A 23,549-nucleotide genomic window follows, 5' to 3' on the forward strand; every position below is an offset into this window, starting at 1 on the left:
TTTAAAGCGCCTAAAGGTTAATTATTGCATTGCGGTAACACATTTTTTAACTTTAGAAATTACTGTCTAAATTTTTTTTTATAAAAAACTTCTTTTTTTGAAGCGGAAAAAAAATTATAACCAGAAGCAAGTTAACTAAAAATTTCCTCTTCTTAGGGTCATTAAGGTTGACGTCAAAGGAATCCGATTTTCCTACTCGTAACAAATTGTCATGCATCATGATAAGGGAATCCTCAATGATATCATGGTATTAAGGGTGCCCCGGGTATTAGCAACTAAAAAAAAGAAACGGTTCATGTGGTCAGTAAATCATGTTCTATAATAAAACTGTGATCACAATCCTGTTGGTATAATCTTTTCATAAAAATGACCTGGATAATAAGTTGTAAAAATATTTTACAACATACGAGGGCTGTCCTTAAATAACTATTTGCTTTGCTGTAACCCAAACCACAAATAAAAATTATGGAACAGGGGTGGGATGGGGGTACTCTACTACAAATATTTCTGTATGAATTGATGTTTTGATTTTGCATTGAGAATAATTGACATGCGCACTTTTGGATCTTTCGTTCCAAAAAAATATCTACCCATTTTAATAAAAGCCATCTTTTCCCATAAGGTCCTGCTTTTTTGCCTAAAAGAATGTGCGCGCAAGTACGAAAATCCAACAACATTTGTAAACATTGGCAATTCAACTATTAAGATAAAGGCAAATATGTGTATTCAGTTTTAAATTTCTTGCGGTCGCTCGGATTACGGCAAACAAAAAGCTATTTAAGATCGTTCTTGGTTTTAATAAAAAAATAAAGTGCAAGTACAAATTATCTATATACATCCAATTCGTTTAACACAACTTCAGTTTAATTGAACTAAAGAACTTTAACGACTAGCTCACAACGCAAGAATATTTCCAGCGTTAAAAGAAAAATCTGGACAGCTATGAAAAAATTGAGTTATAGAATTATTTAAATATTTATAACAAGCAAACACAAAATGACTGGCAACTTACTGCAGCACGAAGTGAAAAAAAAAGCAATTCGTCACCAGTCTTTTAATAGTAACGCAAACCGTGCGCGCATGGGTTATATTTGAAGCTTTTAATTAGTTTTCATATAGCTTGTCTTTCGAACTCTTTATGAATATAAAAATGAGAGGGTGAAATAAAAATTATGTAAAATTTGAAATATAGGTGAAGCGGCGTAGTGTTTATGTAAATAAATAACTAAAAAAATGAGAAGCAACCTTATTTCCAATAAGTTTATGCACTCTCTTAACAGCTCGAGCAGAGAAATATATATTCTTCTTATAACAGACCTGCGGTCAACGCTTGATATATTAACACATATGCATGTACACACAAACAAAAATAAATAAATAAATTATTATTATTATCATTATCTACACAAAGGCCAAATTTTTCGGGGGAGAATACGGGGGCGGTGGCTCGAATCTTCTTGTTGTATGCTTGCAACACCCTTCGCCGTCGCAACACACAATCACTTCATGTTGATTTAGTGCGTGTGCTTTAAGTTCGTTATATGTTTGTGTTCTGGGTGAACGAGGCGAAATTTTTTCGCAAAAACTGTCTTTTTTAAATGAGTCTACCTTGCTCACGCTGGAGCATGATGTTATCGAACGAGGTGAAGAAAATGGCGGTGAACATTGTTGTTGTTGTTGTGATGGATGTTGCTCGTGTGTAGGTTTAGGTAGAGAATTTCTTTTCGAAGTCGGATCCAAGCTTGTTTCTAAATCTAACGAAAAAAATTTATTAAGAACATGCAAAGCAAGGAGAGTTTGAGAGGTAGTAGACTGATTAATTTGCTTAACAAATTAGAATTCCAGTAGATTCTTAATAACGTAAAACAGGCGGCATTTTTTTTAAAAAATTTAATCTAATCTGGACTATCTACAATGGCGGAATAAAAATTGTCAAACAACTACGGCAGAGAGACAAACAGTTCTCCTTCACAGAGGTAAAATGCTTACCTTCCTGCGTACTACTTGTCGAAGTACACTCGAGACGTTTTCCAAACTTTTTCTTCCTTCTCATCTTCCTCCACACAACAATAATAGCAACAACGATGAAGAACAACATTAGCGACAACGTGATGACAACAGCCAGTGTTTTCGTGTCGGATAAACTCTCATCTGCACAGAAAAAAAAACATAACAACGTTATATGGGAAGCAAATACAAAACAAACCTGGTTGCCGGATTGTTATTTATACATACTGAAATGTACAAGCCTAAACAGAAATCCTTACTCTTAAAGAGAACCAACAAGACGGAAATTAACGCAATTCATTGTGTAAGTATAAATTCTTACTTCTTTTTTTAAATTTAAATTAAATAGGTGTCTCGCTAACTTATGTTATAAAACCGCCATACGAAGAAGTACCTAGTATCCGTCCACCAAGGGGTGTAACAAGGGTTAATAAGGCGCAATAATAACAGGGCGTAATAATAACAGGGCGTAATAATAATAGGGCGTTATAAGATAGTAGTCAAGAAGAAATTTTAGTTTGAGGTAAACCTGTTTAACGTAAATTTGAGATAAAACAAACACAAAAAAATACGAATCTTTGCCTCGCCCAAGCAATTCTTTACGGGTTTTTTACCAATGGATATGAGCCATGTGGTACGAAGTTTTGTTTACATGGAATAAGTCGAAAACAAAGCTCACCGTTAGGACAAGTATAATCACAACATTTGCCAGGTACTTGCTTAAAGTTCTTGCAGCTTGGCTTTTGACATTCTATAGCAATACAACTCACTTTAGCGCCATTATTACAGCGACACTGCATACATACGGAGGAGGGTGGGGTGAAATATACACCATGTGCTTGCGTGTTTCCCAATATGTCGACGCATGGTTTAAGCCCTGAAATTAAGATGAGAACATACAAAAATGATGTGATAAAAAAATAGAAAAGAAGGAACAGCATAGTCAAAACTCGCTACAACGTGAAAAAAAGAAATGTCCGAAGACTTACCAAATAGTTTTCCCTTCCCTGCGGATGCCATTGCGTTGAAAGCTTTTTTTATATTTTATACATTAAGTTTCTAAAAAAAAATATAGATGTGAATCTGAACAAATTCTTATAAAAATTACCACCACAAAATATAAAGGTAAACTAAAATTAATAAATAGCAAATAAATAAATAAACAAATAAATAAATAACTAAATAAATAAGATACAACTGTATAAAAAAATATAATAAAATTTATCGTCGAAGCATTATTACGTCTTAAATCAAAACACATCATGATCAAACAAACACAAATTGAAAATGGTAGCAATAAAATGTTTCGTTCTTAAACAAATTAAGGAAGTTGGTATGGCTAAACTTAATTACGTTACTTCCTCTTATCTGCTTATTAACTGAGGTAATAACATCTCGTTTTGTCACAGGGGAATCGCATTTCAGAGTTATTAAAAAAACAAAGATAGCATATATTCATACGGATTTCCTTTCCATTGTAACAGCGACCTTTTAAAACAACTTGAAACCCGTTGATGTATTTTTGTCAACACGCAGGGGAAACACTGTTAACATACACTAGAGGAAATCAAGTTTAAAAGCTATTGACCGAAACAATTTTGATATATGTACACCTATTGATAATAATGTTATGCAAAACATCCTGAATATAACAACTATATTATTTTATGAATAAAAGAAGTAAAAATAGGATAAGGGAGAAAACACGAAATGACGCCATGGATACCACCAGCATAAAACTAACAACACAAAAACCAACAGACTCCTAATGAAAATATAACACAATGGCAAGGAAAACCGTAGGAAAAATTATTTTTGTATAGCACTTTGAATTGACTGTGTAGACAGGTAGACGACCTAGACAATATGCTCATACTTTGTCCTTCCTGTCAGATGTAAACTAAGAGTGCAATAAAACGAATTGTTATCACAGGGCGCCTATTTACAAGACATTTCTTAAGTTAATTCTAAATTTTCTAAACATTTGGAAATTGTAAACTTTCTTCTTGATATTCTACAATGAGTTAGCGAAATTCAATATTCCTTACGACGAATTATGTGAATCATAAAATTAAAATAGCTGTTTTTAGCTTGACAATTTTTCACCAATTTTCAATGCAACAACCTCATCCACAAAAACAATAACAAAAACAAAAACAACAACAGCAAACTATACAAAACAAAGCAGACAACAACGGCAGTGTTAAAGTAAAAAAAAAAATGGACAGTAATCATCATAGAAGAAAAAAAAAGCTAACCGATGGCGTTTCATAGATTTTTACATCATAGGTCTGTATAATCATAAGGTCCAGCGAATTAGTAGAAATTAACCAGCTTGTTAAGACATGCATTAAAAGTAGATCAGGACTTGTTCTTTCATCATCAATAACTTTTAATGCTTTAAGACCTGATCAAAAAAACAAGATAAGTTTCAAAGATGAAAAACATTCTGAAGCCACGTGTTAAAAAAACTGCTGTCACAAACAAACTGAAGTTGCATGCATTAAAAAATAACACAAAAATGATGTATTCTCATATCTCACTTAATTGTGAAAGCAATAAGCAAATGACAGACCTGCAACTGAAGGAGCAGAAGGGTAAAATTGGCCTTGCCACCACTCCCCTGATTTTGATCTCTACTAGCAAAAATAAGCTGAAATACGGACAACAGACATACACACAAACAAAACAACTAACTCTTCCAACTTTGTAATTAAAAAATTATGTCAATCACACCTGTATTATATAGTTCTGCATTTTAATATATTAATGTTTAGTATGTAATAAATCAAAACAATGACTTTTTTTCATATAAAACCTTGCAAAAAATTTCTTCTTCACCTAAAATTTTCATTCCTAAAGTTTCTGAACAGGTTTATTGAATTGTGTTAAATTACGTTATTTACTATTTTAAAATTAATATTTTACATAAAAATAAGGAATTGACAGTCACTTCTTTATTAATACAATAATAACTGATTACCCAGGACTGTACTGCAAATATCACCAGGTCTAAAAGGGTGACCACTAATAAAATGAGAACAAAAGTAGGGATATTAAAAAGAATTAAGTAGACAAATTGACATTTTTTATGGATATCTTTCTGTAAACGAGAATAAAAAAATAAAATAAAGATAACTAAGAAGAAAACCAATTTTAGTTCTTCATCTTTAATGTTACATACTATGTTCTATGATAAGAAAATTATACATATTATACAAATATACATATAAATTATGCCCTGAAAGGGAGAAAATATAAGATTTCAGGTAACAGAGTAATGTCTATTTTACTGGTGATGAACAATCCATGAACACATTTCCAATAAAGTTACGATCAGAAAAATTAAGGAGAAAAGCTAAAATTTCAATTTTAAAGTATATTTAAGTACTTTTAGTGAGATTTTTTTTCTAAGGTTATTTAAGGAATTTAAGGTGGAGTGAGGGTGAGCTTGTGAGGGTGATAATTTCGGTACAGCATGGGGTAACCTGTTATTATTGCATTTGTTAATTTTCCAGTTATAAATAAAAATAAAAAATAAGAAGTTAGGTTTAGTGTTCTTATAATAATAAATTCACTACCTTTGCTTGCATTTAAGGTAAAAATTCAAAACAGTCCTGTCTAAAAACAGGAACATTCCTTGCAGAATTTGAAAAAATCCTTGTAAAGAAAACATTAAGATGTTCAACAAATTTTTTTTATGTTAAGTCATTCAACAGTAAAACTAGAGATTGTTGTTGTCGTCAAGAGCGCTAAGGCCATCAGAATGCCTGATAAACCTGTATTACTTGCAAAATACAAGGGGTAATAAGCATCAGTACAGTTTTTCATACGTATTATTTCTGGCTCAAGAAGTTCTGAAATTTCTGGCACTAAGTAGATTATAAACATTTTTCCAAGTGATAAAAAGTTTTTATCTTTCATTATAGCAAAAATTAATATACAAAAAAATTACTTCAGCCAGTCTAAAAACAACCAGTCATTGTAACAAACTCATGTCAAGAAGATGACACACATTAAAATCTTATCGGAAAAATGTGAGAATCTGTTATGTATTTTTATGTTTGCAGAAATAATTAACACTAATAAAGTATATCCCATCAAACTGTATAACACAGCTTCTTTTAGTTCAATGACCAAGCAAAAACCAAAACCGAATTAAATTGACCTAACAACATTAAAAAAACACATCAGAAGGTTCCCTTATAAACAGAAAATAATCACCAACAGTATTTCAAATACACAACCAACAGAACAAGAGAAAATATAAAACATTTTACAAGTGTTGTTAGTCACAAGATCTCTTTAAATCGTGTTTTCATCAATCAAGTTCATGCTTAGTGCTGTTCCTTTCAAAAGTGAAACAAACCCCCTGGTAAAACCAAAAGTCTGTTTTCAAATAATAAGGAATATGTCACTTAAATAGGGTAAAATCAGGAGGTCCAATGTTCAAAAAATAATTACAAAGTATGTAACATATGAACCTCCCAAATAAATATACTTTACACTGCTACTTCACTTATAAAGAAATCATTTTTCAGGAGGTTTGCTACTAAGGTGTTTTAAATTATTCATTCATATTCATGCTCTGTGAATATGACTTGATCATTATAATGGTTATATTTATAGAAAGAAATAACTATGACGTATTCATAGAGAATTTTAAAGTAAAAAATTCATGCTTTTCAAAATGCACATTCAAGTCGAAAAACACAAAAAAACTTTACTCAATGCTATACTGTAGTTTGTTTGATGCTGAACATTATTATTCATGTTAAAAATGAGTCAAAATAATACTCTTGAAACTTCACTGCACATGTCAAACATCCTCTTCAAAAATGACACATTATAACATACAGCTGGGAATACATTAAGTTGTTTTGTTAATGTCTTTGACACTGATGTTATATAATGACAATTCCTAACTTAATTAAGTAGAGAATTATGTGTAATATTATCATACAGGACTTATATAAGATAGAGGTTTGCATATGTATATATATAAAATAAAATATAACATACATAAAGCACACTCAATCAAAAGTCTGAATAACACATTACACCTTCTTAGAAAACGTATTCCTATATTGTACTTAATTATGGAAAATACTACAAAATATGGTATATATATGTTAACCACAAAAACTATAACAAACCGTTATCCATACAACAGAGCAAACTTTAGCGGTGAAAAGATAAAGTTGGCAATTACACAGTAGTTAAATTAGTTATCACCACTTGCAGAAGCATATGTCAAGTATCAGATGAACAATAATAATTGCTATCATTAACATTTTAAGACAGTTACCATTGACATTATTTGTACACGATTTAACTTAATGAAACAGGAATGTTTTTAAACCAAAAAAGGAGAAGATAATCTAAAAAAAAGTTTAATCAGTTGGAGCAGTGTCACTAACGATTTGCATACATGATTTAACCCCTGTGTGTTTACAACGTGAATATATACATTGTGTATTTACTTGGTTTCTTGTTAAATTCTTTTCACAAAACACACACATAAATAAACAAGAAACAGGTAGTAGCAAAGGATGTCTCAGAGGATGTTATACATGGTGAATAAATAACAAAAAAACAAAAGATATTTTTAAAAACAAAAATTTATCAATTATCATGGGTATATTATGCACTTCATTTTATTCAAATGAAATGCCAAAAATCAATCAAAAGATGATTCATAGGAAACTCATTGGAAACAAGGGTCACTGACTACTATACATCCCATGAGGAAAAAAATTTAATAAGAAAAAAACCTTTAAAAACAAAAGAATAATTAGATATCTTTATCAGGTTATATTAACATGGTATTATACACAATTGATAATAAAAGAACTTACCTTAATCATTATACTCCCAGGAGGAGAGACCCATTACTCTCATTACAAACACCTGCTTTGAGAAGGATGTTTTTGTGTTGGTTACTGTAGTTTAAACAAAGGTTTCTGAAATATTATAAACTGAAAAAAATCTTGCGATTTGTGCCAATATTAAATAAACAAACTTCCCTGACAAAACAAAGAAAAAATAATATTAAAAAATATTTAAAGATAGGATTGTTATCAGCAATCAGGTGCAGAGCCAATGTTATATACTTTTCTTTCCTTGTCAAGGTCTATTACACATCTTTAAAAGCTTTTACCCTATACAATTTCTTCATTCTAAGAAGATAAACAATGTAATCAAAACCTTCAGCCAAATTGGTAATTTGTGCTTTAGAACAGTAGATTGACGTCAACAACTTTTTAATTTGGTGAACCATTGTATTGCACTGGCAAGTTTTGAGGCTTAACTGGGAAATAGGTAATGATGTCAGCCAATTTATCCCTGCATAGTTACTAGGGATCATATAAGACCAAAGTGAGACCAGTCCCCCTAATAAGCTGGCTCAAGTAAGTTTTGATAACAATTCAACAAGTCAACATCATTAAAAAGCCTTTAAAACTTACCTTCAGTGAAAAAAAATAATTTGATTTATACAAAATAACTTATAAGAAATAGTCAATGAATTTAAAAATTACCTGAATTATAAATATTACCTGCATAATCAAGTGGATTTTTTATAGGACATAAACACAGCTATTCTCCATAATAGTTGTTAGATGTTTTTCTCAGACAAAAAAAGTGGCATATAAAAAATATGCGAACTTTTGGATTTATCCCCAGGTCATCAACTAGTTTACTATAGATTACTATTTAAGCGAATGCGTAAAAGAAATAAAAGAACGATTAGCTAAAGAAAATGGCTAACCTCTTGCAACAACAGTGCACAACTGTATTCAGTAAGCAACATCATAATTTTTAACAGCTAATGCTAATGACTGAACTTGTGCCGTTCTTGTGATGGAACATATTGCACTTACCACTGATGATATAATTTAATCAAAAAACACACTCTATTTGCGAAATCAGCTTCCAGCCCAGAAGATGCCCCTGCTATATTTCTTAAAAATTGTATTAATGCTGTCGCAACTTCACTCCACTCGTTGTGCAAGCTTGGCTGTTCAAGGAATAAGCTAATGGTCTACCGAAGGTAATATGCTGCCTGTCTAATTGCAGCATGGTCTGTCTCAAATCATAGTTAGATGGCTTTTTTCCATCATTTCTAAAGAGCCACTGTATTATAATCAGTTTCGACAGGCAGACACAAACAGCATCATGATGAGCACTGGACTCACCGAGTTGGATGCCTGAAGATGTCACAAAATCTACTCAAAGTATTTAAAGTATAAATAAGCATGCTAAAAATCACACACCAGTAGTTTATTGTCACGTTATCCTACTTTTGGAAACATCAGCTTTCAGGAGACAATTACACTACATAACATTATTACTCTTATATAATAATACGAAGTGTCTGTGACAGGCATAGTGGATGAATTCATTTTTCTTTGAGGTCACCAAAAAATGCATGTCCCAAATGTTAATTGAAAAATTAAACGTCACAATGTCAAATAGCACTTATAACTTTAAATCAAATAACTTGGTAATGGGTGAAAATAACTGACGTCATCTCTCGCGTGGGTAACTCAGGACCACCTGAGAACAAAATTAGGATGGATCAACCCAGCCATTTTGGAAAACAACGAGTTGATGACATCATCCAAAAAATATTAAACTGTAATATCTATGTAACTGTTTGTCAGAAGTACATGATCCTGTACATTTTCTTGATCAGCATTTCAAGCTCTATATTCACAATAGATAAAATGATTAAAAAAAAAATTTGTACATTAATGGAACTTTGCACACATCAGCAAAACTTTTAATCTCTTATATCTTCTAACCACTAATCAAAACCATGTGATCCTATATTGTTTTGAATAGCATTTTAAGCTCTACATGATACAGGTCAGGATTGACTGATTGATTGATTGCCTTATCACCTAGTTTTAATATAATAATGCACTGCATCTGTGAAAGGCATAGTGAATGTTTTTATTATTTTTTAGAAGCATTGAAAAATGCATGTTTCGAATGCAAATCGACAAATTAAAGTCATGACGTCAATAAGAAGAGGCAGCATTGATGATATTTTAGTATTTATATATCTTAGAATGTAATTCTTTATCTGGGTCGGAGTCGGTGGATATAGCTGGATGCATAGGTTGGCTTTGAATAGGCTTTTGTTGGTTACTTTCTTTACAATGGAACAAAAATGATTATTATTCCTGGAGTTTGTGATTATTACTTTTCTTAGGAAAGTATAATTGCGTGAATTTGACAGTAAAGATCTTACAATTATTAGTTTTATAAACATCTTTTAAAGCACTGGCATGAATATTATTAGGAGAAAAATAAAACATGACGTATATATAACATACGTAAGTTCGTAAAACAACACTCTAAATGAATTTTGCTTTACTGTAATAGCATAACATTCTTAAAAACCTATTTATTTTTGTGACAAGAATATGGAAAAATTATTAAAACCATTCCTGACTGACTGTCAGGCTATATACAAACAAATTTTTTTAAAAAAAACAGTGCATATTCATTTACCAAAAAACACAACAAAGCAGGTCACACAAAACTTATGTGCACAACCAGCATCAGGAACTAATTGTGCGCATGTGCAAAATACTTTTATGTGGAGGACAAATTAATCAAAAATGTTTGCTCCACACATACAAATATGGTTAATATGTTTAATATGATTCGGTCTACATTTTTGTGTCGTCATGTGACATATATCATGAGAGATTATTTAGGGGCAAAGATAGTAAGTCACTTTAGTATCTTTACCAATATTAGCCCTGTGAGCTAGTAATAAGTAACAGATTAAAAAAATTTTGAAAATAATAGAATATTATTTTACGTGATGATTTTCATGATCTATATATTGTTAGCGTTGTCATATTAGCCACTGTTCACCTTTCCATAATTTAATTTACATAATATATATTTGCAAACAAAATTATTGAAACTTAGGCGGTGAGATTTATCACACAGGATCTTTTTTCTTTTTGATAGATTACATATATCTTAAATTATATATATGTATATTATATTAAACCAAAAATGAGCCTATACAAAGAAAAGAAGAAAATCAGTCTAACATAAAGTTGCGTTGATTGTTCTAAATTATTATTATTATTATTATTATTATTATTATTATTATTATTATTATTATTATTATTATTATTATTATTATTATTATTATTATTATTACGAATATCTATACAGGATATAGCCACTCCAGTGTTTTGAAACACTGTTATTAATGTGGATCCTGTGTTCGGAATATATACATTAAGTATATATACACTGGCATTACCTACCCAATTTCCCTCACATGGCATTGGTTGACCTGTAGCTGTAGTAAAGACACTTGCTAAACATGCCAGGGTTAGGGTTATGCTAAACACCGAAACATAAAAGAGTTTTTTGAAAAATTTTGAAAAATTTGGTAGGCTTCAACCATTTTTTCTAAACAAACAAAATAAAACGCAAACCTGTATAAAAACTACATCTAAGTTTTAGTGGTCATCTGCTTTTATACATAAAACATTACCTAGAACTAAACTAGGTCAGTACAAGATCTTTCCACGATCTGGTGACTACCCTGATTGGGGTAAATCACTTAAACAAGGGAGTGGGCAACCCTTGATTGAGTGAGACTTAAGTAAATCAGGGTAAATATTTTCCTTGCTTAAAAATCACTTGAAAAAAAGACCAAAAGTGCAATATATATAATTTTTGTTTACATGAAATCATAAACTAATTATGCAATTCACTGGTTAAAAAAAATCACTGTGCAGTTCTAATGCAAGCAGACTATTTGACTTAGATTGACAATATGGTGCATGTTTTTGTTTACATATAGTCTAGATTGCACATGTTCAGGCTCTAAAACTTTTTTTTGAGTGTTCTAGACATGTGGCTTAGTTAGTTAAAAGTGCCCATGTATTATCATATCTGACTTATAGTATATTCATATCTTTAGCATAGCCAGCTAAGTTATTTCTAGCTGGCTAGGTCAGAACTAATTACTTTAAGACATTGAGTTTGTTTATGCATTATATAAAATAAAGTCTTGTCTGTTGTTTTAACAGTCAGGGTAAACACCTAATTAGGCGGCATGACCCAATTAGGCGAGTCGTCTAGTTAGGCGATGTTCTGCCCAATCTTAGAACGCTGCGCAATCTTTGGACATAAATTTGCCCAGTCTTAAGACTGGGAAGGGCATCAGAAGATTGGGCAAAAGACCTTGTTAGGCCCATCTTTAGACACCTTTTAGATTTTAAAGAAGGGATGTGCCACACGAGCTCTGTTGTTTACAAGACCCAACAAACATTCTCAGACACATTAAAACATCATATTTGGGTACTGTTAAATTGACCCGGCCAGTTTTTGGACACAGTAGAGTAAAAGTCGTTGCTAGCTAGGTAGTGGTAGAGCAGGTGTTACACATATAGCATTTATATACAGCTTGTGGCTAAATTTAAAAAATAAAATGTTTATATTTATGTAGAATCGGAAAAATCTTATTCAACCACATTATTAGTTAGCTAGCTGTTAATTTCATTGGATGAGATGTTTAGCCAGCTAGCTAGCTAGCAAGCTAAATATGGTTGAGTAGTTTCATTTTTTCAAAACACATGTATAAATCATAGTATATATAAATTTTTGGCCTTTGATTTTCCAAGAAAAGTTTCAATTTAGGGTTCTTTTTAAGAGGTAGAGTCTAAAAAATTTATTGTTCTGTTTGTTTTCCACAATTGTTCTAAGATTGGGCATGTACGTCCATAGATTAGGCAGTGCAGACTGGCCACCCATTCGTCACTGTCAGAAGATTGGCCTGGCCAGTCTTAAGACGGGCGCGTTCTAAGATTGGGCAGAACAGTGATGTGATGTAGTTTAATTACGCTACCCGTAGTCTAACTAGGCGAACATAAACTTTCTGTTGTAAATATATACGTCGAAATCAATGCGTTTCGCAATACAGTATTTATGTGAATCAAATCTGTCCACTTCGCAGATAATTTTGACAAATTATTGTCTTATTTGCATCGCGCATTGGTAACTTATGGCCCAACCTTGCGTGGCACTATTTGTTAAAATAATGGATTTCAGCCATTCACGCCGCAGGGAAAAAATTAATATGGGGGATGAAAATGTGGCAGTGTTCACCTAAATAGGCGACACTTAACCTAATTAGGTTATATATTTCATTTTAACATAATTCTTACTTGCACGCAAAGATATCGAGGCACGAGTGACAATTTTGGAATCATGGTCGCGTAGACTATCCATTCTGAACAAAGATTTTTTGCGATTTTTTCTTAGGAATGGGTGAAAAGCCATTAAATATTGTAATGTCTTAACTAGGTTACATATGGCCTAACTAGGCTACAATGAGTCGCCTAAATAGGTGGTATGCCCTAATTAGCCTACCGTCGCCTAATTAATTGTTTAGCATTGTGGAACATTGTAGACTGACTAGAGACTGACTTGATTGAGTGTTTTACTTTGATCACGGTAGAGTCAAGGTAGAGAAAGACCTTGTACTTTATTTAGCTAGCTAGCTACATAAGAACATTACAAAAACACATTTTATTAGCTCACTAACCAACGTAGCTAACGTAGTAAACACAGTGCAATGAACTTAGGTTTTTTGGTAACATTGAGTTTTCTGATGCCTGATGGAAATGCTAGCTACACCTGTATACCACTAGCTTGACCACTAGCTATAGCCAGCCATATAGCTAGCTAGCTAGCTAGCTAGTGGTCAAATTCTGTAAAATGACTCTCGTTTCCTCTAGCTAACCTAGATAGAGGCATTATAATATGCAGCACGCAATTAGAAACTTTTGCTGGTAGCAAGAAGAGAAAAATCTACTTTTAATATCAAAACAACATCATCATACCTTATGGAATAATAAAAGATAAAATTCCTTTAGCAAAAAATCGTTTCACCAGAGCAACAGCCTGCATTTCATTCACAAATCTCTGCACATAAATGAGTTCGTGTAAACAAAACCGTTATTTATTCCCAAATAAAGCGACCAATGGTCCTCTGCACGCTTGTGTTTACCCCGAGTATTTTAAATCTTGGCAACGACAACCTCTGAAATATGTTTTTAGTTGTTTAAAATGCAGAATTTCGTGTCAAACCATTCTTGGTCAAAAATCTGCCTTCATTGCATATCGTTTTAGAGAAATTCTGGGCTACAAACGCACATTAACAAAACTAATTTCCAGGACAGAGAGATAAACGCAAAGGAAATCCCTGGAAACTATGTTGGTATGTAGACACTGAAAAATATATTGAAAGTAGCCGTTTTGTAATTTTCCAAGTGCTTGCATTCAAATATTATAATTAAAATCAGAATCTATTACGTAAACAGTCTTAATAAAAACCAAAGCAGCCAAATGTTTTTTCAACGCTTGCACGTGTTACATATATCACATCATGTGCCACACAGCAACATGCTTTTGATAATATCCACTATGATTACACACAGTAGTAAACTTCTTTTTTATACTAATAAACAACACTACTTATTTCACTTTAAATGTTTTCATTTTCATGCTTTAAGATACCGAACAACAACCGGACGTGTCACACGCGTCCATAAAATCACATAGAAATCAAAATACAACATCAGTTAAAGGTTTTGTTTGTTTTTTTTTAATGTTGGCTGAAAGTCATCTAACAAAACACAAAACTTGCAAAAAAACAAGGCGAGCTGCTCACTCGAAAGCAAGCGTGAAAAAACACTGACGATATTTGAGCCGTATGCACTCTCGTTCCCAGGGCCTTTTTACGCTTTTTTGACGACAACGGCGCAGCCTCTCCAACATTTACAAAATTAATCCTGGAAACGAGGTAAAAAGGAAGTAGCTTGTCAAAAATACAGAAGATAGGAATGGCATTATAATTGAAATATTAGCTTTTAAATTGACACTAAATAACATTATAAATACAGCAAAATATTTATTATACACAAAAAAAACATAACAGAAAATAATTTTTTCTCTCTTATTATTCCTTCATTTCACATTGCATTACTAAGGAGTTCATTCGTTCGAATGTATTTTCTGTGAAAACTACTTGCTACCAACCTCGCTTCCAAGACTCTTCATGTCTATGATATTTTAACAAAGCCGCCCCGTCAAAATATCAATATCAAGGCGTGTAGAAGAGCCCTGGGATGAGGTTGACATGCTACTTGACCCTATAATTTGTGTAATCTTTAAAAAATTTCATGCTTTCACAGTAACTTCTATAAATAAGCTATCTTTTTCAATAAAACCACCCTTCTTTAAATCTTTGTGAGAAATAAACAATGGACAGCCTGCTGCTATATTCATTTCCTTGGTTGGTTTCTGGAAGCTTGAGGAGGACTTATCTGCAAAAAAGCTCTCTTTAACTTCTTTTGTCGTCCCCTTTTGACCTTGTTGAATCAAACGAAATGTAACTTGTTTCTGAAACGGCCATTGGAGCACGTTATCAAATTCTGATTTCATAAGAACAAAAAATAACGATAAATGGGTACCTTTACCCATACCATCGCCGAATAGGTACAGTCTCGCGCAGAATTTGTAACCATAGCGATTTGTAAAACATGGCGCGCTATGGAGCGCTGTTACTTCTCCAATTTTCGCTTGCTGAAGACGTTTCTCGTAATTATCAATCTTCCACAACATTTTACCATTAAATGTCGTGTTTTCCATCAACTGTTGCCTCAAATCAAGGTCAGAAAGATTTGCGCGCATAAGAGAGACTTCGTTTTGTATAGCCTCGTCTTTAGGATGAGGCTTAGTTATAGTTTTTTCTTCATTAAGCCGAGTGTTTTTTAATTTATCCACCTCTCTAGTGACTTGACTCATATCATCCTGTAACGCTCTTAGTTGTTCAGTTAAAAGAACAATCGTATCACTTAACCTGCTCATCTCTTTGTCAGTGTTTTCTTTAATTTTAGCAATTGAGGTCTGATTGATATTTAGCTGTGCTTGCAAGGTGGAGTTATCTATCTTTATCATGTTTATCGTAGAAACCAACATGGCTATGTGTATGTATGTATTAGATTGTAAATGTTTCAGTAAATCATTCGATGCAACTGGCTATAAGACAAATAAAAAACAGTCAATTAAATGAGTTAAAAAGAATCTTATCTTTCGAACGCATAGCTAACAGTGACTGGATAAGTCGCAAATTTTAATTAAAGCTGATTGAAGATGTTTTGCTATCCGCGGTAAATTGCGTATATTTGAGATGTATTTGATGATTATGTGTTATTTATTTCTATGCTAAAAGCATTTTGTTGTTCTGTATTTCATCAAATAAGTTACATAATAAAAAATAAAATTAATACCTTATAAGTACATCCAGCTTCCTTAAATGGACAGTGTTCTTGTTCCTTTATCATGCTACATGTTTGCATGTGTTCTTCTAAATTGCTTACGCCATCATTACAGAACGGACAGTTAATTGGTTTATATTGACACGATAATTCGTGTTGCTGTAATAAAAAGCATATAAATCCTTATAGACATGGGGGAAATCTACATGAACAAAAATTGTAATGTCGCACTTCCTAGATCTTATTTTCTAACTATAAAATGATTACGAAACATGAGACGAGGTTTGAAAATTCCCCTAAACTTTGTTTAGGGGAATTTTCAAACGATAAAAAGATAATATTCAACGAAACTTCAAAATAGTCTCCAAATTATGCTGAAAACCTATCTAGAAATTAAAATTCTTATAAATCAGAAAATTCTTTGAAACAGTTTTAGCCTTAGCACTAATAATATTTTTCGTCGTAAGGGAAAAACCTAAAGAAGTACGAAGAGACGGGATTTACTAGAAAATATGAAGCTGAATATACCTCATATAAAGCTATTGTTCCTTCCCATTCGCAACCTAATTTTTCGTTCTCGCAAAAGCATCTTAACGCTTTAATTTCTTTTCTTTTGGCTTGGTCAGGAAAAATCTGCTTTTCTGTGATGGGTTCGTTGTCAATCGGACATATACCAGTGTGCCTATAAAATTTAAATAAAAATTAATAATGGCGGACAATAAAAACAGAAAAATATCCCGCGCAATAATAGAAAATAAACTCGTTACCAGCCTTTTAATGTATTTTTTTCAAGAAGATCGACAAAATAAACAAAAACACAAAAACAAATAAATAATCAAATTTTTACATGGCGTTTTTGTAGCAAGTTTCACAAGCTAGCTCTCCACGAAATGTTTGGATGGGGTTTCGCATTAACTTTTTGCACAGTGGACATTGAAGGTAGCCATGTTGTTTTCCATCTTGTAGTAGAACGTCGTATCCTTGTAGATCTGATGACGCTGTAGAACATAAAGAGGGTTTTCCTTTCTTTATGACTGGTTGGAGATCGTTAAAAAGGTTTGTATTTTCCAACATCTCTTCTTCTCTTCTCTTCGATCAAATATGTATCAGTTATAAGTGATGAACCTTTTATAAGTTACACAAAAATGTTAAAGGTTTTTTCCTGCTTTGTAACATAAAAAACAAATATTTTTAATTCGTAAATTATTAGCGGCTATTCGCCAACGGGAAAAACCCTAAAGCCTTAAACCCAGTTTAGAATAATGTGTTTTAATAATTTAAACCTCACTGAATAAAAGCTTATCTGATGCGGGGGTAGTGCCAATTTTATTCCCTGAGGTGGGCGAAATATACGGGGCTTTTTTTACATGGTGTACATTAAATTCACCATGTTTAATTAAACGCTCTGGGAAATTTTTCAACTACTTTTTTTGGGAAAATCAGAAATTTAATTTTTAACCAACACTTTTCTCGAAAAAAAATTATAGGTAACCTATTTATTGTAGTAAAATAGTGCGATTCTTATTCTTCTCATTTTTTATTTTTATTTATGGCTAATTTGTCAACCTCGTCCCTTAATGTAAACAGACAACAAATTCTGGGAACGAGGCTGGTAATTTTTGCCTTATTGTTTTAATTCCTTGGCGTTACTATTTTTAAACTTTTTTGTTTTGTGAACATTTTTCCTATAATGAATTCTGATTATAAAGCGTTAATTATTGAACGAAGAATGTGTAAAAATGTGTCATGGGGAAAGCTGTTTCGTTAAGTACGTATATTTTGCACGTACAAAGAATACGGGGAATTTCCCGAGAAAAGATCATTTGGGTTCAATATTTCTTACGTGCAATAATTCCCTGTGGTAAATTGTTTTTTCTTTGTCCAAAATCCATTACTACTATTTCTTCTCTGCGCTTTATATGTAAACAACTTTATTAAAATAATAACCGGTTGAGATTGATGGAGGTTTACTGAGAATAGTAAGGTTGAGAATGATTGACGTTGAAAATGATTGACGTTGAAAATGATTGAAACAACAAATGACACCAATAGCAAGGCTGAATTTTGCTGTTTTCTTTCTTTATGTAAAAAACCATAACAAAAAAATCAGACAATGAACAATAAATGATTTAAAGGCAAATAGGCTGAGTATTTGAAAAATTCGCAGGCTGAAGTCAAAACTCAAGGAGATCGAACTTTTAAGGGTTAATTTTTTTTAACATATAACTTGAATGTTTTTTTCAGATCCTATTAGAACATTTTTTTTCTTAGTTTCCAGCTGAATTTAAACCACATCATGGCACTAAAAGCAAAAAAAGGACTTTTTTGCTACTAAATTAAATCTCAGCATGTAACAAACAAAAACTTTGTAAAATTCAAGAGATTAGTTGCTACTCCTAAACTGTTTTGGTTAGAGGGAAAACGATTAGAGGCGCTAAAAAAACAAGGTTACTCAGATTTTCTATCCTGTGAAACTTGATCGTTTGGGAATTTCCCTTCCGTCGCCTAATTACAATAAAACTGCATACGTAATCTTTTACGAATGATTTTCTGTATCAGGAATAATTCCGTTTTGGATTTCGAATAGGCTCAGTTTTTCCACAAACAAAAAGGCCGCGCATGCTCAGATAGGCATTTAGTCAAAATCAGTAGTGAAATCATACTGTAATTCCTACGTCATTTTGCTCACAGCTTTCCCAACTTACTAATCGGACAAAAAATTCCACTTTCACATTCTTGGAAAACGAAATTGTGGCAGTGATAGCTAATTAGATAATGACGCTGTGTTTTTTGAATCTAGTCAACCTCGACCTGTTGTTTGTTTTTGCATATCGGACGGCAAGACCTATCAATAAGCGCAGCGTCGACGAGAGACACGTGTTGACTCATTATTGAGTATGTAAAAAAAACATCACCAGTTTTATCAATTAAATATATTTATCGACGTTTTGGCCGTATACAGCCATTATCAAGTCATGTTACAAACACTATCTCGTAAAAGATTCTTTTTTAGTTTATATACATTACGATCGTACGATACAATTGTGGTATGATATATAAATCAACAAATAGAAATAACGGATATGCAATATTTCTATTCAAAACTGGTTTATCCCTATAGATTAATCTCCTTCAGCTCCAGATCCAAATTATTCTTAGCGTGGAGAGTATCGAAAAATTCTCAAAACAAGGCCTAGACTGACAGTACAAAACATGTTCGGATACGGCTGATCGCTTTTCCGGTTAAATCTGAGTTCCCTATATGTTCATTGACTCTCCTTTAAATGTCGTAATGTCTTGACAATATGGATAGCGTTGCAGCTATCGCACCTAAATTTGTATAGCTACGACTTTTGAACGTAGAACCTTCATTTAAAGCGAAAAAATCGCCAATTCTCAAAACTGAAAAAAAAATGACATAACCTTACAAGATGGTACGTACGATCGTAATGTATATAAACTAAAAAAGAATCTTTTACAAAATAGTGTTTGTAACATGACTTAATAATGGCCGTATATGGCCGAAACGTCGTCAAATATATTTAAATGATGAAACTAGTGATGTTTTTCTTTTACATTCAATTATATCCACACACGAACATCTACAACTTTATTGAACAGTTTTGCAATAACAAAGCCTGCACGATTTATTTAGAAGAGGCATGCCACCATAGTTATCTGGATAGGCTGAAAACTGCGGCGATTGCGCAACTTTTGCCTCATTATTGTCGTATTTAAGCTTTTTCTAGTTCGCAGTCCATGAAATGAAAACAGCTCGCTAACATTGCTGGATGTTTTGGACTGGCTCTATACCTGTTGTAAATTCGACGGTTTTTCTGTAATTCTTTTAAACAACCTAGCAACATGCTGTGCAAAATTATTTACCGACGATTATTTTACCGAGAAATAGTCGGAAGAACAGAGTGTAGCGCAACAAGGTAAACTGTATTGCAAAGAAAATATTCATACTTTAATTAGGTTATCAAACGCATTATATTTTGTATCTTCAATTATAGCGTATAAGATTGGTGGTTTATAGCATCGAAAACACACGACATGTAGACGCCTCTCCAATCCTCCCCCTCATGATATACCTTTAACGCGACAATTTGTTTTTCGGGGTGGTATAATTTAGTGGTTTTGTCTAAAGTAGGGAAATTTTTAAAATTAACACTTCTATGTTGCTGACAACCTCGTTCACAGGGCAATTTTTCGCTTTTTTGATATCCTAGACGGCGCAGTTGTTTGCTCTTCGAACGAGGTCAATTACTTCTTTTGTCCCTGATAATTCTCAATATCAGAAAATTTTGGCTTCTCAGATAAATTTTTTATCAGGAACAATTTTTTAAGGTTCTGATACTAAGTGTTTAAACTTTCAAGAAATGTATGAAAATACTCGAGGCTTTAATATAATTAAGGCACAAGGCTGAAATCGTTTTTTTTTTTGACCAAATTCGGCCTAAAACAAAGTATGTTGAATGTCAATAAATTATAATTTCGATGTCACTGTTGATGTTGTTGCCTATTTTTTTCACTGCGCAAAATTTTTGTCAATAAACGAAACATCCATTCCATCTCCAGTATTTGCGCACACTTGTGAACGCACACTGCTTTTATACTAGTCTTTGACATTTCTTATTGTGTAAGCGTTTGAGCATGTTCACTCATGCATTTCAGCTGTTATGCACAGAGTTAAATCGAGAAATTTAAGTACAAGAAGTTTCATATGCATGGGGCTAGCTACCTTAGCCACTCTGATGTAAGTGATTCACCGAGCTGTAGCGGGGCAGCAGGAGTTCTGTCGTTAGTACAAGCTACAGAAACATGAACAACCTAATCGGTTGAACTAGAGACTGCCATCCGAAAAGACACTTTAACACAGACTATTGGCCTTTATTGTACATCTTGTATATAGACGGTACAAGAAGTAAGTCTCATATTATTCATGGAGGGAATTAGCAGGAAAGCAAGACGTCTGCTTCTTGATGGAGACTTACTGATCGACGCTGTGATAGAAGAGGTGGTATGCCGCCCTCCTGGCATTGGTTTGGCTTCAACCCAAACCCATAATTTTATAAAGACTAAGGTCTATACTCAGGTGCCTTATCTAGGTAATACTTGCAAACTGCACAGATTGAAGATCTTTTTAAACTTCATCTTCAGTTTCTTGTCGCCCTTTGCCACTAGCTTTGCACGCTCCTTCTTATCAATGTTGTTCACGATGCGTTGCGCTTGCTGTTTATTGTTCTTATAGCATCATTCAGCGCTGTTTTGTTTACTTATGTCGCCTTTTTTCTTCGATACTTTTTGTCAAATTAGAGCATAATTATTTCATTTTTCGAGTTGGTATATTCTCAGTATATTGTCGTCCGGATTATTTTCCTTAGGTGTAGGTTCATACGCTGGATTAATCGGCATTTATTTCTGGCTTATTCAATCTAATAAATATGACCAATGTATTCGGCAAGAAGCTTGATCCATATCAAGAGATCAAGACGATAATGACGATAAAGGGTAAACAATAGCGTGTCAAGGTGATTTACATACTGAGTGCGATCAATCAGAACGGGGGCCTATACGAAGACATGCGCAACATGGGACAGAACGACGTCATCTTCCCTGGAAGTGTTAGGCTCTTGTTCGATCTGGAGCTGACTTGTGCTATAACAAAGTGTACCATAGTGAGCAGCATTGGGAAGAGTATCGTGCAGAACTTCCGTATAACCTTAAACTTTAACCACGTGCAGAATAAACAACTACAATGTGTTCGCCGTATATAGGGATCTCTTGACGCCTAAATTCAAACGTAAGAATAACCTGATTCTCGAGGGAATAAATCCAAAGGATGGTACAATCAGGGCATTACAGGTAAAATCTGATTAAGAAAAGTCGATAGTCAAACAACTTCTGCATCCCTCTAGAAAAAATGTCTGAACCCACGACAGATCTACCGTTCTATCAACCAGGGCTACACGACAGACTACAGCTTGTTCTTCACTTTGCCTCATATGGAGATGTTATTAAGGATGTTGGCACGGCCCCTTTTGAGTCCACAGCTAGAAAAGCTGGTAATGTAACATACAAAATAACCGATATTTCATTGGAATTTGATTAAGTAAACCACGCGGGCATTGCGAGTGCTACGGTATCCTGTTCTAATGCCGCTTGGCGGTGGCATATGAGAAAGTACTCTATGCATTAAGGTGATTACGATAAAGAAAGAAAATAATTCCTATAATCTTCAAATCGATACCCTGGGCAGGAACCTGAAAGGTTTCATTTTCTTCTTCGTATTTCCTACAAACGCAACGCCTACGCAGGTGTAAACGAGGTGTTTTAGAATCCCAAGACAGAGGCAATCTCGATAACTGTTAAAGACGAGCCGAATGAAATGTACACGCACGCAATGCTGCCTTAGGACCATTTTGAGCAAATCGCCAATCTTTTCAGAAATCACGATAGTAAGGTTACAATCAGGAATTATATTAACCAAAACTATTGTCTTTTTGAGCACTGTAGATCATCTCCTGACGCTAACCTTCATGGTAGCGGAAGGCCTGTGCAACGCCTTAGTGATGGAATAACCTTACACATCACCAAAAAAAGCTGATGGTACGGGAAATGTCCGATGCTATGACCCTCTGAGCGATACACAGATTAATATGGTGAAGGGTAGACTCCACACCCTGGAACAGTAGACCTGCAACTAAATAAAAAATAGCTTAAAATCCAGTGAAGCAGTGATAAATCCACATACAGCCAACTTCTCAGGACCAACATCGTGTGGTAAAACGCAACGTGTTCTGGATCTCCTCGTGATAAGCGCAATCAGCACTTCAATAATATCATCATCCTCTGTCCAATTATTAGGTAGAACACCACTTACCTCGAGCAAGCCTTTCTCTGAAAAGACAAATAGAAATTCTTGATAGACCCAAGGGATGACCTCATCAAATGGATTGAGAAATTATCGTTATTTCTAGCCGGCGAAGGGACCCTATTCATAATAAAACTCGTGGAGCAATGCTATAGCTAGCTTTCTCTGGGAAGCATCGTGACCAAAATGTATGAATACTTACACAGAGGTACACCCAACCTCGTCCCCAGGACTATTTTCTTCTCAACGGCGCTACGCTTTCTAATAGTTCTAGCGAATTAAAAATGTTGTTTATGTTGTACCCCCAAAATAGGAAAGAGTTAATGTTATTTATACGA

General features: G+C 33.3%; 2 protein-coding genes across 3 annotated transcripts; both read right to left on the bottom strand.

The window, feature by feature from the left end:
• Positions 1-296: 296 nt before the first annotated feature.
• Positions 297-14,078, bottom strand: LOC130623912 (uncharacterized). Of its 2 annotated transcripts, none has more exons than XM_057439456.1 (5): positions 13,896-14,078; positions 2,997-3,066; positions 2,687-2,884; positions 1,990-2,151; positions 297-1,754 (listed from the first exon to the last, which is right to left on the bottom strand). In XM_057439456.1, exons 2-5 carry the CDS (start codon positions 3,025-3,027, stop codon positions 1,402-1,404), a joined length of 744 nt encoding a protein of 247 aa, XP_057295439.1. In that variant the 5' UTR covers positions 3,028-3,066; positions 13,896-14,078; the 3' UTR covers positions 297-1,401. The 2 variants fall into 2 exon arrangements, with proteins under 2 accessions (XP_057295439.1, XP_057295440.1); XM_057439457.1 differs by lacking the exon at positions 13,896-14,078 and adding an exon at positions 7,866-7,949.
• An 820-nt stretch (positions 14,079-14,898) lies between these two features.
• Positions 14,899-17,513, bottom strand: LOC130623909 (TNF receptor-associated factor 3-like). The gene is made up of 4 exons (XM_057439454.1): positions 17,182-17,513; positions 16,863-17,016; positions 16,347-16,493; positions 14,899-16,095 (listed from the first exon to the last, which is right to left on the bottom strand). Exons 1-4 carry the CDS (start codon positions 17,406-17,408, stop codon positions 15,235-15,237), a joined length of 1,389 nt encoding a protein of 462 aa, XP_057295437.1. The 5' UTR covers positions 17,409-17,513; the 3' UTR covers positions 14,899-15,234.
• Between the last annotated feature and the right edge of the window lie 6,036 nt (positions 17,514-23,549).

The sequence above is a fragment of the Hydractinia symbiolongicarpus genome, chromosome 13, assembly GCF_029227915.1.
Source record: "Hydractinia symbiolongicarpus strain clone_291-10 chromosome 13, HSymV2.1, whole genome shotgun sequence".
NCBI classification, from domain to species: Eukaryota; Metazoa; Cnidaria; class Hydrozoa; order Anthoathecata; family Hydractiniidae; genus Hydractinia; species Hydractinia symbiolongicarpus.